This window comes from Macrotis lagotis, chromosome 8 (genome assembly GCF_037893015.1).
Source record: "Macrotis lagotis isolate mMagLag1 chromosome 8, bilby.v1.9.chrom.fasta, whole genome shotgun sequence".
Lineage (NCBI taxonomy): Eukaryota > Metazoa > Chordata > Mammalia > Peramelemorphia > Peramelidae > Macrotis > Macrotis lagotis.
Window position 1 is genome coordinate 104,481,754 of NC_133665.1, and position 16,600 is coordinate 104,498,353.

Consider the following 16,600-nt stretch of genomic DNA (forward strand, 5'->3'; position numbering starts at 1 on the left):
GTTAGTATTGTCAGGGACAAACTATCAGGTTAAACAAACTATGGGGCCAAAAAGTCAGAATGAAGTAGGAAAACAATGCAAGTTCTAAAATAATGGAGTTAGGTTCAATGGCACTCTGGAAACTATAGCCTTTGTCTCACAAAACAAACTGACTGTATTTATAAGGAAAAGTAGTATAACCTTCCAGAGAAAGGAAATATGATGTTTATGAGGGGAAATTGTTAAATTCACTAAAGATTTTAAAGGAAATCATACATATAGAGAAAAGGATATCATGCAAGTAATATTTAGACTATCAAACAGACTTGGACTAGATGTTATTTATTTTTAAATTAAGTAACCACAAGATTATTTTAATATAGCAAACTCTACAAAGAAGTTTTCTATTTAGAGACAGAAAAAAGAGAGAAATGGTGGGACTTCCTAGGGACTGATAATAGACTAATTTTGTACTTTTAAAAATATGAAAATGGGGGCGGGTAGGTGGCACAGTGGATAAAGCAACGGCCCTGGAGTCAGGAGTGTCTGGGTTCAAATCCGGTCTCAGACACTTAATAATTACCTAGCTGTGTGGCCTTGGGCAAGCCACTTAACCCCATTTGCCTTGCAAAAACCTAAAAAAAAATATGAAAATAGTTCTAGGAAGAGTTAGGTACCCAGAAGTATCTCTAGTTATACCCAAGATTCTCTTCTCTTCTGCAAAGAAATACTAAGGCTATGGTAGAAAGTTCAGCAACATATAATGATGTATTTAAGAGGAAAATATTGCCACTATACTCAAAAGGATGATGGGTTCCAAATGATGAGCTGTAAAAGAAAAGAATCTAGGAATTAGTGGAATGGAAGTCAGACCAGTTTCTACCACTATCATTTCATGAAGATTACTTACCTTCTCTGCCGTGACACTGCACCCCATTAGGTAGGTAATTCTCTACTTAGGGCTCTCTCTGGCCTGCTGCACTCCCACCACACAGTATTACTGTCTGCCTTTCACCCTACCAGCACACGGTAGTAGCTAAGGCTGTCTGCTTATGTCCATAATCCACAGGAAGCTCACTTCACATGTCCATTAGCTCCTCATCTCCTCAAGCAAGTTCTTCTTTGCCATCCCACTTTCTAGTTCCTTTATATTAAAGCCTGTACTGTTTTCATGTGTGAATTCCCAGTTTATTACAGTGCCTCAGGGCACATGATAAGTGCTTAATAAACACTTCATCAATCAATCTGTCTATTTGTTTAATAATAATGAAGATGAATAAAAGAGTGAATGAATGGGCCTATAATCAAATGGTTCCCTCAGTGATGGAGCAAGATTCCAAAAAGATATTGAAAGACTAACATTAAAGAGAGAACTATCACATCTTCAAGTAATGAAGAAACTATCTTCAAAAGCAGAAGAGGAGGCCTGGTTGGGAAACAGTTTGTCTGAAAGACCTTAAGTCCTACTGTGACCTTCAAGCCCAGTGAGTCAGCAATGTGATATGATGACAATGACAACAAATATAATGAATTAAGAGATGCATGTGGCCCTACCACCAGAGAAGTGACAGACCTGCTACATGGTTGGATCACATGGGGAGCACTGGGTTCAATTTTTGGGCCCCATGTTTGGAAAAAGCATTGATAAAGCAGAAGACATACAGACAGGTAAAGGACATGGAGTGTGTGCCAGAGGAGGATCAGGTGAAAGAATTGACTGTGCAAAAACTTGGTGGGAGACACAAGAGCTATCTTCAAAACTGTTACATAGGAAAAGGGATGTGTTCTGTTTTATCCCAAAGGGCAAAACCAGAACTAATGGATAAAAGTTGCAAAGAGGAAAACTTATTGTCGGGAAGGAAAAATTCAAATCTAAACCACTTTCAAATGATCACCAAAGTGAAAACAGTAGAGATCCACCCCTCACTAGAGCTCTTCATGGAAAAAAAAGCTAAATGACCATTTATATAAAGTAGGAATTTTTTTTCATTTAAGGTCTGAACTAGATAGTCATTGAGGTCCCTTCCCAGACCTGAAATTCTTTGAGTCTGACCAATCTCAAACTTTGGTTTTCTGGTCCTATGATATGAAGGGGATTAAACTAGAAGACCTTTATGTTCCTTCTAGTATTTTATGATATTTACAGACCAGGACAAGCCAACGTTCTGGGAGCAAAAGATGGATTTAGGATGGAGAAGGGTCTAGAAATAATCTAGTCTCCTGGGTAACTAAATTATAACCTAATGTCCTAAAACTTGAGAACTCGCTTGAATGGTATGCATTGAAGTTCTCTCTTCTATGAACAAAATGAAGATGGTAACTTGAGTGAAATAACTTTCCAGGAAATACTTGTAAAATCATTCTAATATTATTCACTATACAATCTGTCTCGTTTCTTCTGGGGCCATATGACTAAGACAAATTAAATTAGGGTGTCTGGAAGAGGAATTAACCAATCTTCTTAAATCTTCTCTGCTCCTACTAGGCGAAAAAAAAAAAACCACCATTATTTTTTCTAAAATTGTAGCTTGTCTTTGTAATCCCAAGATTTATAGATTGAGTACATAAGTAAAAACACTTAAAAGTGGAGTTTGAATTTTAAAAAGTCTCATTCATACAATTCAAATTGTGATTAGGACAAGGGGTTCCAAAAACAACTCCATCAAGCATCTCAGGTTATATCTTACACAAAGTGAACCAAAGAACCAATGCAATTCTGAGTGTTTAAATAATGCTTGAAAAAAATTGTCCTGTACTTTGCCAAATAAATGTGAAAACAACTCAAAGATGGGAGGTACTTGTGCTTTGGATGAAAGCTCAGAACACTATCTGATTTCTCAGTCCATTTTTTAAAATTTCCATATTTACAAGTATAGTATTTATATTTTTAATATGCATATATACATATATGCACATATATAAAATTTATGTATACATATATGCATAAATATATATTGTTTTATTATATTATGCATCTAGGAATACAGCATTATGTAAGAGATGGTTCAGAAAGCTTATGGTGATGTTTTGAAGGATTCTCAGAAAATTTCTATTTCTACACAGAAAAAAAAGACTATAACTATTTGCTTGGGCAATTTTTTGTAATACATTATCTGTTAATATTTTACCATTCTCTCAATAATCTAGATGCTACCACTAAATTTATAAACTCAGAACCTTTGAATGAATCCATTAATTTCGTGAGTAACATTTATAGATTTATTAATCCTGCAAACTTTCTGTAATAGGTTCTCTGTACTGTACCTTCCCATTCTTTGAGTTTGTTCAACAAAAATTATAAATAATTTTGCTTTGTTCAACCTATTGGAAGATTGTTGCTTTTCAGAACTCTGACCTGAAACTTCTGTGTTGAGTCTCTTAGAAGTGACTACAAGTTTATCAATGGAGGAAATATGTTTTGTCTTGCAAAGTGCTCATGGCTTATTTTTCTAGCATAAAAATCAGTTATACAAAGATTAAATGGGTATTTATTTACAAAATGATCATTTTAAGTTGAATTTCTTAATTTTTAAATTTTAATTTATTTTTAAAAATACATGCCATATATCACTTTAGACAAATTAAGGATGTTGGGAATACAAAAGAAAAATGATAGGAAATAACTTCTCTAAAAACTGAAATTAATTATATATTAACTGTCAAAGTGAAATTAACCGTCAAAATGCTAAATATCAATAATAATAATGCATATATTCACAGGCATATGATATGATAAATTATAAATTTATAGAAGTTGAATTTCTTTAAATGCTAACTATTATTATCATCTTAAAAGATATATTTGTAACATATTTATTGAGTGTTCAGACTTGTGGAATTTGGAGAGAATTCAAGGCATTAAGAATAATGAGATGACTTATGATTTCATTGATAAGATAATGCCCAGATAAGGGCATTATCTTATCAATGAAATCATAATGCCCAGATAAGGGCACTCTACCAATGTAGGTTAGTCTCTTCTCTGCAACTGATAGTTTGAAAGAGTTACCCTGGTCATTATGAGGTTAAGCCACTTGTCCAGAGTCACACAGCCAATATGTATCAGAGATTGGCCTTGATCTAGGATTGTCAGATTTCAAAATTAGCTATCTTCACAGTCTTGTTGAAACAAACTGTCTCATGTAAAAGGATTAGAAATAGTTAAGCTCTCAGCTCTACAGGGAAAATTAAGGGGAAAAACAAAGGAAAAAAACAAATGTGAGATGGAGCAGACAGGGAGTTCTTATAGAGGAAGCATTAAAAAAAAAAATCTGCGAGTTCCAAATTAAAACTCTCAAGAACCCATTACTATTTAGGGAATAGTAAAAAAATGGGAAAAACTGTCTTAGAAAACTTTAAGAGGTTAAAATTAAATTAAATATTCAAATTCAAATTTGACATTTCTTAACAAAATGAAAAATCTCTTCTACTTGCTAGTTAATTACTATTACTGTTTATGATGAAATAACTATTTCCTAATTAGGTATGAGATAATTATATCCTCTACCTCCTGTAATGAAGTAATTTTAAGGATATAACAGGCTGCAAAATGTAACAGTTTTGGTCTTAGAGGAGCTGAAGGCTCAGAAATGAGACTGAATGGAAATATTTAAAGGATAAAAAGTGGAATGACGAGTTAAAGAACTCGATTTTTAAAAAAAGGCTCGAGGGGCGGCTAGGTGGCGTAGTGGATAAAGCACTGGCCCTGGAGTCAGGGTACCTGGGTTCAAATCCGGTCTCAGACGCTTAATAATTACCTAGCTGTGCGGCCTTGGGCAAGCCACTTAACCCCGTTTGCCTTGCAAAAAAAAACAAACCTAAAAAAAGGCTTGAAAGGAAAAGGGATGTATTGAATTAAAGCAAAGAGTTATAGCTAGAGGTAATAATCAGATGATAAATATTATCTCTGAAACAACCTCTGACACTCAAATTTGTTTCACTGTAAAATGGACAAAAGAATATATCACTTCTTTTACAAGGTTACAGGGAAGACTTGAATGAGAGTGTATTTAAAGTGTTTTACAAAGCCAGAAACACTATACAAATGTGAATTATGATCTCATCTCTTTTAACAAAGTTCATTTAGACAGTCAGCTAGCTGTCAGAATAGAGAGTATTTCAAGGTCAATGTAAAAAATACAGCTCTCACTTAGAATTAAGAGATTACTGCTGAAGCTACCAGAGGATTTCTGGTGTTCTCTACCTAGTATTAGTTTTTAAAAAAGTAGAACTGCAAATATCATCTTTAGGCCTAGGCTGAAACAGCTTATACCAGGTCATTATATGACATAAAAGAATTCCTATAGCTGACCTATATGTAAATGACTTGAATTTATTTAATTGCTCTAATTTAGTAAAAGGGAGTTGAGGTTCTAAGTGGTTTACTTTGATAGAGACAAAAAACCAACAAAGGACAATGGAGTCAAGATAGTATTCTCAAGATTTTGGTGTGAAAAGAATAAAACCTTTGATCCCTTGGGTTCTGACAGCTCTATTGAAGAGATCTTAGAGAACTGTATCACAGTCACAATCATTCTATGTGCTTTGAATCAAGGATCTTATTCATATTGTTGATACAACAAATTGGTTATGCAACCTGCAAGGCTCAATTTCCTACCGTTCAATGACATAAAAGTTATCACCATCATCCCCTTGGTCAATGACATGTTCTTCAGACACCACAGTCCTCTCAAACATGGCATCAAGGACTTCAGATAATTGTTCCTACAACATAAACAAAGAGCAAAGATGACATTTTGTTAATGATGACAAGGAAATAACTTGTAGTCAAGTCAGGAGCAATCTGGAGATAGTTCCAATGGTTGCACTAGTCCTGTCCTGTCTTTGCTTATTGTTATATTACTATGGATTCTAAACCATGTGCTTTTCTATTATCTAGCAGAAATTTAAAGCTATTTGTAATTCATAAATTGAACTTCAATTCATAAATTAAACTTCAAACACTATATACCACAGCTTACAAATGAGCCTATAAAAACATTTCTGAGGTAGTGTTATCATTAGAAAGGCAAAGGAACATGGGCACCGGGGAGACTGAGCAGAGAGAAAGGTGGCTGGGGAGGAGGAGAGAAGGAGGGAGTCAGACTTGAAGCCAGGAAGACCTGGGTTCAAAACCTGCCTCTGACATGTAGTGTCTGGATTACCATGGACAAGTCACTTAATATCTCTGTGTTGTAGGCCATAAATCATAGGTCATGTATCAAATTAAAAGGCAACTGAAGTGTTGAAGTGGATAAAGTATCAAGTCCTGGAATCAGGAGCACTTAAGACATTTGATACTTTTATTAGCTGTGTGATCCTGGGCAATCCTGATTGCCTCACAAAAAAAAAAAAAAATGCAATTATAAAACATTATTTAAAAAATAATAAAACAAAAGAAAACATAAATAATGTTAATATATGATTTTCTAAGTAAATAGGCTATTCCCAGGTATTCTTATGTTTGGTGGGCTAGCAACCTCAGGGGACCCTTGCTGAAAGAAGATATTCTCTTATTATGTCAATTCTTTCCAGACAGAATCCTTTATGAGATCCTTGTCTCTCATGACATATAAACACACAACTCTCCCTCCAACTCTAGGAATGTTCTTTAATGAAACCTTTTGTTGCTCTTTCTAGGTCATGGCCTACCTCCCATTACAGTCACATCCTATTAGGGTCTTCTGTTCCCATAGTTGCATAAGTTTCCTGAAAGGCTGAAAAAATTACTATCCTTTCTTTGTATACCTCTAAGGGGACTACAAGTGTAGGTCTGGCTCATTTCTGTCACTTGATAATAATTATTTTGGAAAATTATTTTGTAAATAAAAATACTGCAGAAGTGACTTGAAAATCCAGCTCCTATGCGTGCACTTAGATATGTTCCTGGATCTTGGTTTCTATCCAAGAAACATTTAATATCTGTTGATTATTCTCTCTTTTGGAAATTCATGACAATGGCAAACTTTCTTTCTATAATAATTATTCTCTTATAATCAGTCAGTGTAACTGTCTATTTTACATGCTTCCTAAGTATTTTTGTTTACTTTGAAGTGACATCAAATTGAAATTCATGAAAGCCAGAAGCCAGTATTAAAAAAATTGTAATGCATTGAATCCTCATTATACTGTATACTAATTTATATACACTATTATAGTAGACACTATTATAACTAGAGATAATGATACAATTTTACAACCACTTTTTCTCATTTTAATTTTTCCATATAGGACTGTCACAGAAAATAAAATTGAAAGCAGTCTTTAAGACATCAATATGCATCATAATCATTGTAACATGATAAACATGAACTTTAAATTTAAGATGTATTTTCTTATAGATTTTTAAAAATCCTATCAGTATTTGGAACTAAGCAGAGTGGTTACTACATAAAGTTACTTCACAGATATATCTGACTCTAATCTTCCTATCTCCAAATTATCAAAGCACCTTTTGAAATCTCAGGCATTCCCAGAAGTTGCAAAAAGTGACTAACCTTTTATCTAAAATTCAGATTATCATTTTAAATATGAAAATAAAATTACAGATTTCACAATTAAGTTGATTTGAATGTTAATTGATTTCACAGAAACTTATTTTTTTCTTTTCCATGATTTTGGAAGAAAACAGTAGATATTAAAAGTCATATAAAAGGAGAGTTTGTTCTTCTGTTTGGCCTTTGATATAGAACTATAACTCATAAGACTTTTAGCTATGTACCTGTACTGGTACATATGGACTGGTACATATGCTATGTACCAGTAAATTCTTTATTACTTTCTACTTCTCAGCTCATTTCAATTCTACGAAATAGAATTTCACAAATCATGTTCAATATCATTTATTTATGTGAAAAGAGAGTCATGGTCTTATTTATGTTCAATGATTACAGGCAAAGACTATATCAATGTTCAAATATAGCTCCCTGGAGACTAAGAGGATTCTGGATAAGAGATATGAACTCCAAATCTAATGGTCCAGATTACAATGGGGATTCTCTCACCCACTGCATTCCCTACAAGTGATGTATGGATAATTTTTGACTCTAGCTCAGAAGATTTTCTAGGATACAGCATCTCAGCAAGGACTGAAAAGCTCACCCATTACAGGGAATTATCTCTGCTTCTCCACTCCTACTGAAGGGTGCCTTATAATAGGGCCCAGAGTTAGGTCTCATGGCAGCTCTGAAACATATCAAAACTATGAAAACCACTCATTCATCTATCCTTTGATTTACTGGAATTCACTTTGATATAAAAGAATGAGTGCTGGATATGGAGTCTAGAATATCTTGCTCAAATCTGAGCTAGGATAAAGGCTAGATGTGACCATAGCAAAGTCTCAATCTTTTTCTTATTCATTTTACAAAATTTCATTATGCATTGATTATATATTGCACATTACTCAAAGAGAAATTAGTTAATACAGTGTTAAAGATGACAACTTCTCAATCAAGAAAACTAAAAATGTACATTTTTGAATATTTGATAATTCTAATATTCCAAGTTGCTACAGCTATCTTTTCCATTTAAGTATCTTATAAAATGATGGCTAACAAGTGAGACCAATTTCTTGCGCATCTTCTCCTCTTCAAAAACCCTCAATTTTTTTCCCCTAAGACCGACTGAAACAATTTAAAATTCATTCTTCTAAGAATACAAAGATTTATCCCACTAATCCAAATCTCGCCTATGGAGAAGATTCAAAATAAGTAAGACATAATTCTCATCCTCAAGAAGATTTTAATTTAGTAGAAATCAGGAATTCAAGGCATTAAAATTTACAGAGAGGCAGCTAGAACACTGGCTCTAGAGTCAGGAGGACCTAAATTCAAATCCGACCTCAGACACTTAATAATTGCCTAGCTGTGTGACCTTGGGCAAGTCACTTCTAAACCCCATTGCCTTAAATAAAAAAAAAATTTAAAACAACAACAACAAAAAAAAAGATTTACAGAACAGATGGGACTCAAACAGGTCTGTTTACAAAACAGGGATGTGTGCCTGGGGTCCTCAGGTGACAAAGTAGAGAAGCTTCATTTGTATTAACACATTTCAGAAGTGCCTATCCAAGTGCCACTTGTCAGAGACTAAATACTTCACTGTCTCATGATTATATAGAGTAGGAACAAGCTATAACACCTTATTTACTCTAAGACTTTCATTAATATATCAACTGATTGTTTACTTACAAATTTGACCAATCAAATGATTTTCAAATGATATTCAACTTGACTTGTTATTTATAGGAAGAGGATAGGGAAAGCTAGAGGGGGTTTAAAAGAAGGACTCTGGTACAAACTCATTTAATAGATGGTTCACACAGGTAGTAAGCACCATATGTGATATTTTAAGTCATATCTTCTGACTGAAAAGCCAGAATTTAGTCTCCTGTCTTGGGCTGCTTCTAATCAGAAAAGTGTTCTTAAGTAAAATATGTTTGAAATCTCTAGGTACTGGTCTGCCTGTGGCAGTTAAATCTATTTAGATGATAAATAGCAAAGAAACTTACTTAATACTAGCATACAGATGCTTTTAATGTTAGTTGTACCTGATCAAGATTTTTGAAGAGAAGGATATCTTTGCAAGCTTCCTGAAGTCTGGATCTTTGTTCATCAGACTTGGGATGAACCACCTATAAAATGAATACAAAATAATTTCTTTTTCTTCAGAGAGAATGCAAGATTATATCATCAAATCAAGAAAATTATTCTATAAAAATGAGGGGGAAACAGGTACCAAATCAATTCATTGTTATTCAAACTATTCATTGTTTCAGTTAAATCAATCAATAGTAGTTAAACATCTATCATAAGTTAGGTCTACTTAGCTAATAATCTAAGTAGTTTCTCTACAAAGGAAAAATAGAAGACATCAACTGATTGAATAGCAAATACCATAAAAACCTTTGTCAGACAGAAATGAAAAATACTTTAAAATTACTTTTGTCTCATCAAACGACCTATAAATTTCTTTAGAAAAAAACTAATCACAAATTTTTCCATACGTTACAAAAATAGATATTTTTTCAGACAATAAACGGAATTTCAATATTAGATCATTTCAGAAATCTTTCAAAGTATATACATTAATTTCAATATGTCTATTATAGATCATTTAACTTTTTTAAATTAGTTAGAAAGATACTTTATTAGTTTATTAGAAGATAAACTTCATATCTTCATAACTCTCCATATCTGTCTATGAAGAGAAATAAATCTATCAATAACTAACTTCAGCAAAAATCAATTTAGCTGAAGGAAAACTTGCATTTTCTTACCTTTGGTTCTGTATCATCTTCTTCATCTGGATTGAAAGATTCAGCACATACTTGGGGGGGAGGAGAGAAAAAAAGTATTATATGTATATTCTCCCCTAAGAAAGAATGAACAAACACATTTTATTTCATTCTCTCCTTGAAACCCATAACTTCCCCCTTAATACAAATAACAATAATAAACATTTATAAGAGCTTACCATATAGTAAAAGGCATAAGTGTTTTAATTAGATGCTTAAACTAATTCACAATTCCACCAACAATGTATTAGTGTCCATTTTGCTAATTCTTCTTTGCTAATTTACCAGGCATCAGGTGAAAAATCTAGAATTGTTTGATTTGTACTATTCTTATTAGCAGTGATTTGCATTGATGTTTCATATAGTTATTCATAGTTTGGAATGACGCTTTTGAGAACTGTGTTCTGAATCTACATTGGCCTTCAGCTTGTAGATCCTTTTCAATTTTTTCTCAATCTCCTATAAATCATTATTCTACTTCTAAATCTTCTGCAGTCTAGTTTCATAACTCATGGCTCAACTGAAGTTGCATTCTCCAACTTTTTTTTTTTTTTAGGTTTTTGCAAGGCAAATGGGGTTAAGTGGCTTGCCCAAGGCCACACAGCTAGGTAATTATTAAATGTCTGAGGCCGGATTTGAACTCAGGTACTCCTGACTCCAAGGCCGGTGCTTTATCCACTGTGCCACCTAGCCGCCCCTGCATTCTCCAACTTTGACTATCAATTGGGAAATTTCTCCAATGTTACCAGTGATCCCTTACTTACTAAATTTAATTTAGACTTCATTCTTCTTGACCTCTCTGCAGCACTTGACATTACTGAAAACTATCTCCTGAATTTTTTCTTTTCTAGGTTTACATAACATTGCTTAACCTTCATTCTTTTCCCCTTCCTGTCTGACTACTTCAGTCTCCTGTCATGCCCCACAATGTATTATTCCCTGGGTTCTTTTCTCTGCTCTCATTTGGTGACCTTATCAACTCCTTTAGATTACTTATCTCTAATATTTCTGTATCCAGTACAAGTCTCTCCTCCTGAGTGCCAACTCACAGAATTATCCTCTAGTTATCTCAAAATCAACATGACCAAAACAACTCATTTTTCCCCTAAACCAATTCCTCTCAAACATATTTCCCTATTCCTGTTGAAGTCATCACTATCTTTCTTTTTTTTTTTTAGTTTTTTGCAAGGCAAATGGGGTTAAGTGGCTTGCCCAAGGCCACATAGCTAGGTAATTACTAAGTGTCTGAGACCGGATTTGAACCCAGGTACTCCTGACTCCAGGGCCAGTGCTTTATCCCACTGCCACCTAGCCGCCACATTATCTTTCTATTTAACTAAATTTGATACCTCAGTCCCATCCGCTGACACTCTCATTTACCCCACATATCCAATGAGTTGTGATGTCTTATTTAAAGCTCCATAATAGCTCGTCCACTACTTCCCCTTCATAAACCCTACCCATTACTCCTTATTCTGTCTACAGTTCCGCATATGATTCCTTTCCTTCTCTATGCCTTTGCACTGGCTGTCCCCTCCATGCCTGAAATGCATTCCCTCTTTAGCTCTCCCTCTTAGAATTCCTGCATTCCTTCTCAAAGCCTCAGCTGACACCTTTTACCTGAAAACTTTCTTGACCCCCCTCAGCTGCAAGTGACTTCGCCCTCAAATTTAGCCTGGATCTGTTTTGTCTCTACCTACAATATGTCTATGTTGTTTCCATGGCTTCTCACAGACTGGAACTATTTCATTTCTTTTTTAGTATAACTAGTCATAACATACATTTAAAAATTTGATAATAAAAAGAACACTGGACTTAAGAATTCTAGCCCTACATCCACCATTCAACAACAATATCAACCAAACTTCTGCTAACTTATCTGTAAAATGGGAATACTAACAATTGTACCACATAACTTTACAGTACTGGCAGAGGATAAAATTAAACAATGTATATGAAAATGCTTTACAAATTGTGAAAGCCTAAGTAAATATAATTATAATTAAAGTCAAATGGGAGGAAATGTAAACATAAATTATCATAATAGCAGTCAAGATTGTTCTACTAACATTCACTGTTGGAAGAATAAATTTTTACTATTTGTCATTAAATAGCAAACATTAGTAAAAGAAACTCAGGTTTATAGGACATTTTATTTCCTAAGTGTTTTGTTCACAAAAATTCCAAGTTAAGTATCATTGTCCCATTTACAAATAAAGAAACTGATTCTGAGAAAATAAATGATTTGTCTGGAATTACATAGTTAAGTGGCAGAGTCCAGGTATTCTAACTCCAAATTCAGTCCTGTTCTCAATGTAACATGTTTGCTCCTTAAAGATCTGAAATCATTAAATCTTAAAAAAATAGTTAAACCTCACCAAAGAAATCTTATTTTTCTTCAAAAAAAAAAAGGATCTCACCCTTTCCAAATTAGTATATTTTATCTAAATAATGTACTTATTAGCTGGAATTTGGTCACTAATACATATGAAGGGAAGCAGAGATGAAAGCCTTAAAGAAGACAAAACTTTATATTTTTATTTTTTTAGGTTTTTTGCAAGCTAAATGGGGTTAAGTGGCTTGCCCAAGGCCACAGAGCCAGGCAATTATTAAGTGTCTGAGGCTGGATTTGAACTCAGGTCCTCCTGACTCCAGGGCTGGTGCTCTATCCACTGTGCCACTTAGTTGCCCCTTAAACTTTATATTTTTAAAGAAAACACCAGCAACCTGAAAAACATATATGGCAATTTCAAAAGAAAGTTAGGGGTGGGGGGGAGCAGCTAGGTGGTGCAGGGAATAGAACACCGGACCTGGAGTCAGGAGAACCTGAGTTCAATTCCGGCCTCTTAATAATTGCCTATCTGTGTGACCTTGGGCAAGCCACTTAACCCCATTGCCTTAAATAAAAATTTTAAAAATTTTTAAAAAAAGATAGTTGGTAAATTTCTCTGACTGCACATTTCCAACGGAAGTAAAAGTTAGCTGCCTTGAAAAATGGCCATTTTCAGATTGTGAGAATAAAAAGTAAAAATGCAAAAACATATTCATTTTTATTGTCTGTATCACTGCCATATGAAAAAACCCAGCAATTTCTACAACAAAATATTAAGGGTAATAATATGAAGTGCAAGCATAACATACACAGAAAAAAGAAAACTCGGGGGGGGGGCATCCAGGTGGCACAGAGGATAGAGCACCGGCCCTGGAGTCAGGAGTATCTGAGTTCAAATTCAACTTCAGACACTTAATAATTACCCGGCTGTGTGACCTTGGGCAAGTCACTTAAACCCATTGCCAGAAGGGAAGGAGGGAGGGAGGAAGGAAGGAAGGAAGGAAGGAATCTCACATAATTCAATGTGGACATGAAGAGCGGAACACAACATACCTGATACTCTTCTGCAGTATTTGTTAATAACTGGTGCTGCAAAAGAAAGAAAAAACAGCACTAAGCATTTAAATTCAAATGTAAAGCCATAAAGTAACATTTTAAAATAACCTTTCTTTTCTCATTTTACATGGATAACAACAGAAATGTCTGAATACCACACATGGAATTTAAGCATTCAAGTCTTTATTTTCAGTTAATTCAGTTATTTTCAGTTAAAAAAAATTTTTTTAGGGCAGCTAGGTGGCGTAGTGGATAAAGCACCAGCCCTGGAGTCAGGAGTACTTGGGTTCAAATTTGGTCTCAGACACTTAATAATTACCTAGCTGTGCGGCCTTGGGCAAACCACTTAACCTCATTTGCCTTGCAAAAACCTAAAAAAGGCAGAGGGCTGGCGCGGGGGCGGAGTCAGCGCTGCGGCCGCCATGAGGCTGCCCAACACCCTGCTCACAGGTACACCAGGGGTTGGAAAGACCACAATAGGCAAAGAACTTGCATCAAGAACAGGACTGACATACATTAATGTGGGCGATTTAGCACAAGAAGGACAGTTATATGATGGCTTTGATGAAGAATACGAATGTCCTGTTTTGGATGAAGACAGAGTAGTTGATGAGTTAGAAAATAAAATGACTGAAGGTGGAATTACTGTTGATTACCATGACTGTGACTTCTTTCCTGAACGATGGTTTCATATAGTTTTTGTGCTTCAAACAGATAATTCTGTGTTATATTCAAGACTTGAAAAGAGGGGATACAGTGTAAAGAAACTACAGGACAATATACAGTGTGAAATTTTCCAAATTCTTTATGAAGAAGCCATGGCCTCCTACAAGCATGAAATAGTGCACAAGCTGCCAAGAAATGTACCAGAAGAACTAGAGAGTAATTTAGATCAGATAATGAAATGGATTGAACAGTGGATGAAAGATAATAATTGAACTTTGAAGGCAAAGCATGGATTTTCAAGGTGTTTTCTACAAATTATTTTCTTGATGACTTCTTCCTCCTTATGCAATAGGAATTAAGACAACATACACCAAATTTTACTATCCAGAATTGTGTTGTACAAGTAGCAGGTGGATAATATATAAGGTTGAGTTATGACTAAATTTTTTTTCTCCATGAGAAAACTGAGAAATCCCCAAATAAACGAAGAAGATATTAAGGATTTTTAAAGTTTAGATATATTCAACATTCTCATTTATTTTGGTTACCTGCTAAAGAGTAAGAAAATTTGAGAAACTAGATGGAAATCTTATAATTGACATGAAAAAGAAAAATGAAGACTAGGAAGAACTGCTGACTTTGTAAATAAAAGAGCTTAAGGGTAAAGCTATCAACATTACTTTAAGTGTTCTCTTGGTGGTGAATGTTGTTTTTTAAATCTTGGAGTTGGTTATAAATTAGGATAGTCACAAAGTAAATAATGAGGCTTTTAAGAAAATATATATTTTTTTATATTTTTAGTGGTTGTTTAGTCTGTTCACTGAGCTCTTTTGCCTAAAAATAATCACTGCTGATACTAGCACTGATATTTATCTCTTCAGGAAAAGTAAGTTGATCACATTTTCCATATACAGATGGGAAATAGCAAGTCTTCTGTGCAGCATGGAAACTGTAAATATAAATTTATTGGTTGACTAATTTCAGTCTTGCTAGGTAAGTTCCATGAAAATTCATGTGATAATGCTTTTCTACCATAGAGGTGGTGGTAATTATTAGATAAAATTTTAAAATATAAAAAAACCACCTAAAAATTTATCAATATTTCCTTATAGAATTCTTCTCCCTTTTTAATCCATGAATCCCTTGAAGCAAAGATTTTTTAAAAAATATAACAATTTGGGATATAGATCTAGTAGAGGGTATTGCTGCCTCAAGGGTATGATCAGTTTTATTGTCCTTTGGGAATAGTTCTAAATGTTCTCCAGAATGGCTGGATCAGCTCAAAATTCCATCAGCAGTGAATTTAATGTCCCAATTTTCCTTCATCCTCTCCAACACTAATCATTTTCCTTTTTTTTTGTCATCTTAGTTAATTTAATAATTGTAAGATGGATTTAATTTGCATTTCTCTACTCAATGATAATTTGGAGCACTTTTTCATATGATTATGGATAGCATTAATTTCTTCATTTGAAAACTGCCTATTCATATCCTTTGACCATGTATCAATTGGGGTATAATTTGTAATCTTATATATGTGATTCAGTTCTCTATATAGTTTAGAAATGAGTCCTTTAATCAGGAACACTAGCTATGAAAATTATTTCCCAGCTTTCTGTATTCCATCTAATCTTGACTGCATTGATTTTATTTGTGCAAACCGTTTTTAATTTATTATAGTCAGAATCATCCATTTTGCAATTTATAATGTTCTCTTATTTCTTACCTGGTCATAAATTTCTCCCCTGGCATAAATTTCTCCCCTTTCCATAGATCCTAAAGGTAGAATATTTCCTGTTCTCTTAATTTGTCTACATCACCTTGGTGTAGGGTGTGCGATGTGGGTCTAAAACGAAAACTTTTGGCACACTTCTTATTAAGTATAATAATGTAAGAGATCTAAGAATAATAGGTATAAGAAACACTCAGGTTGTCAGAAAGTGCATACCAAAAACTTTATTCTGGAAGCATGAAGAACTAGACACTAAGACAAAATGACTAATGTGACCATAATAGTAAAATTTACTGTAAGAAAGTAGAAATAAAAGATTTTAAATGTTCTAAATTAAATTGATACTATTTACTTTCTCCTGCCTCTCAATACCTCTTACCTTTTAATTTGCTATTTCTTTAACTTATTTAGCTTTACAATAGAGTTCATGTCATCTATCTAGTCTCAAATTCAAATTTTGTTTTAAGTATACAGTCCTAATACATTTGCATTATTGCCATCTAAATATTTTTTGCTTTATCATGACTTGTTAATCTAA

General features: G+C 33.9%; 1 protein-coding gene and 1 pseudogene across 1 annotated transcript in view; one reads left to right on the forward strand and one right to left on the reverse strand.

Annotated features, from left to right (window-relative positions):
- The window catches only part of PRKAR2A (protein kinase cAMP-dependent type II regulatory subunit alpha), a 115,059-nt gene that overhangs the window by 36,717 nt on the left and 61,742 nt on the right, over nucleotides 1-16,600 (reverse strand). Inside the window, exons 2-5 of the mRNA XM_074197889.1 lie at nucleotides 13,662-13,697; nucleotides 10,259-10,308; nucleotides 9,530-9,613; nucleotides 5,597-5,703 (exon numbers count right to left, since the gene is read on the reverse strand). Of these exons, the coding sequence (XP_074053990.1) occupies nucleotides 5,597-5,703; nucleotides 9,530-9,613; nucleotides 10,259-10,308; nucleotides 13,662-13,697 (277 nt within the window). The remainder of the gene's footprint in view (nucleotides 1-5,596; nucleotides 5,704-9,529; nucleotides 9,614-10,258; nucleotides 10,309-13,661; nucleotides 13,698-16,600) is intronic.
- Nucleotides 13,952-14,630, forward strand: LOC141495953 (adenylate kinase isoenzyme 6 pseudogene; annotated as a pseudogene).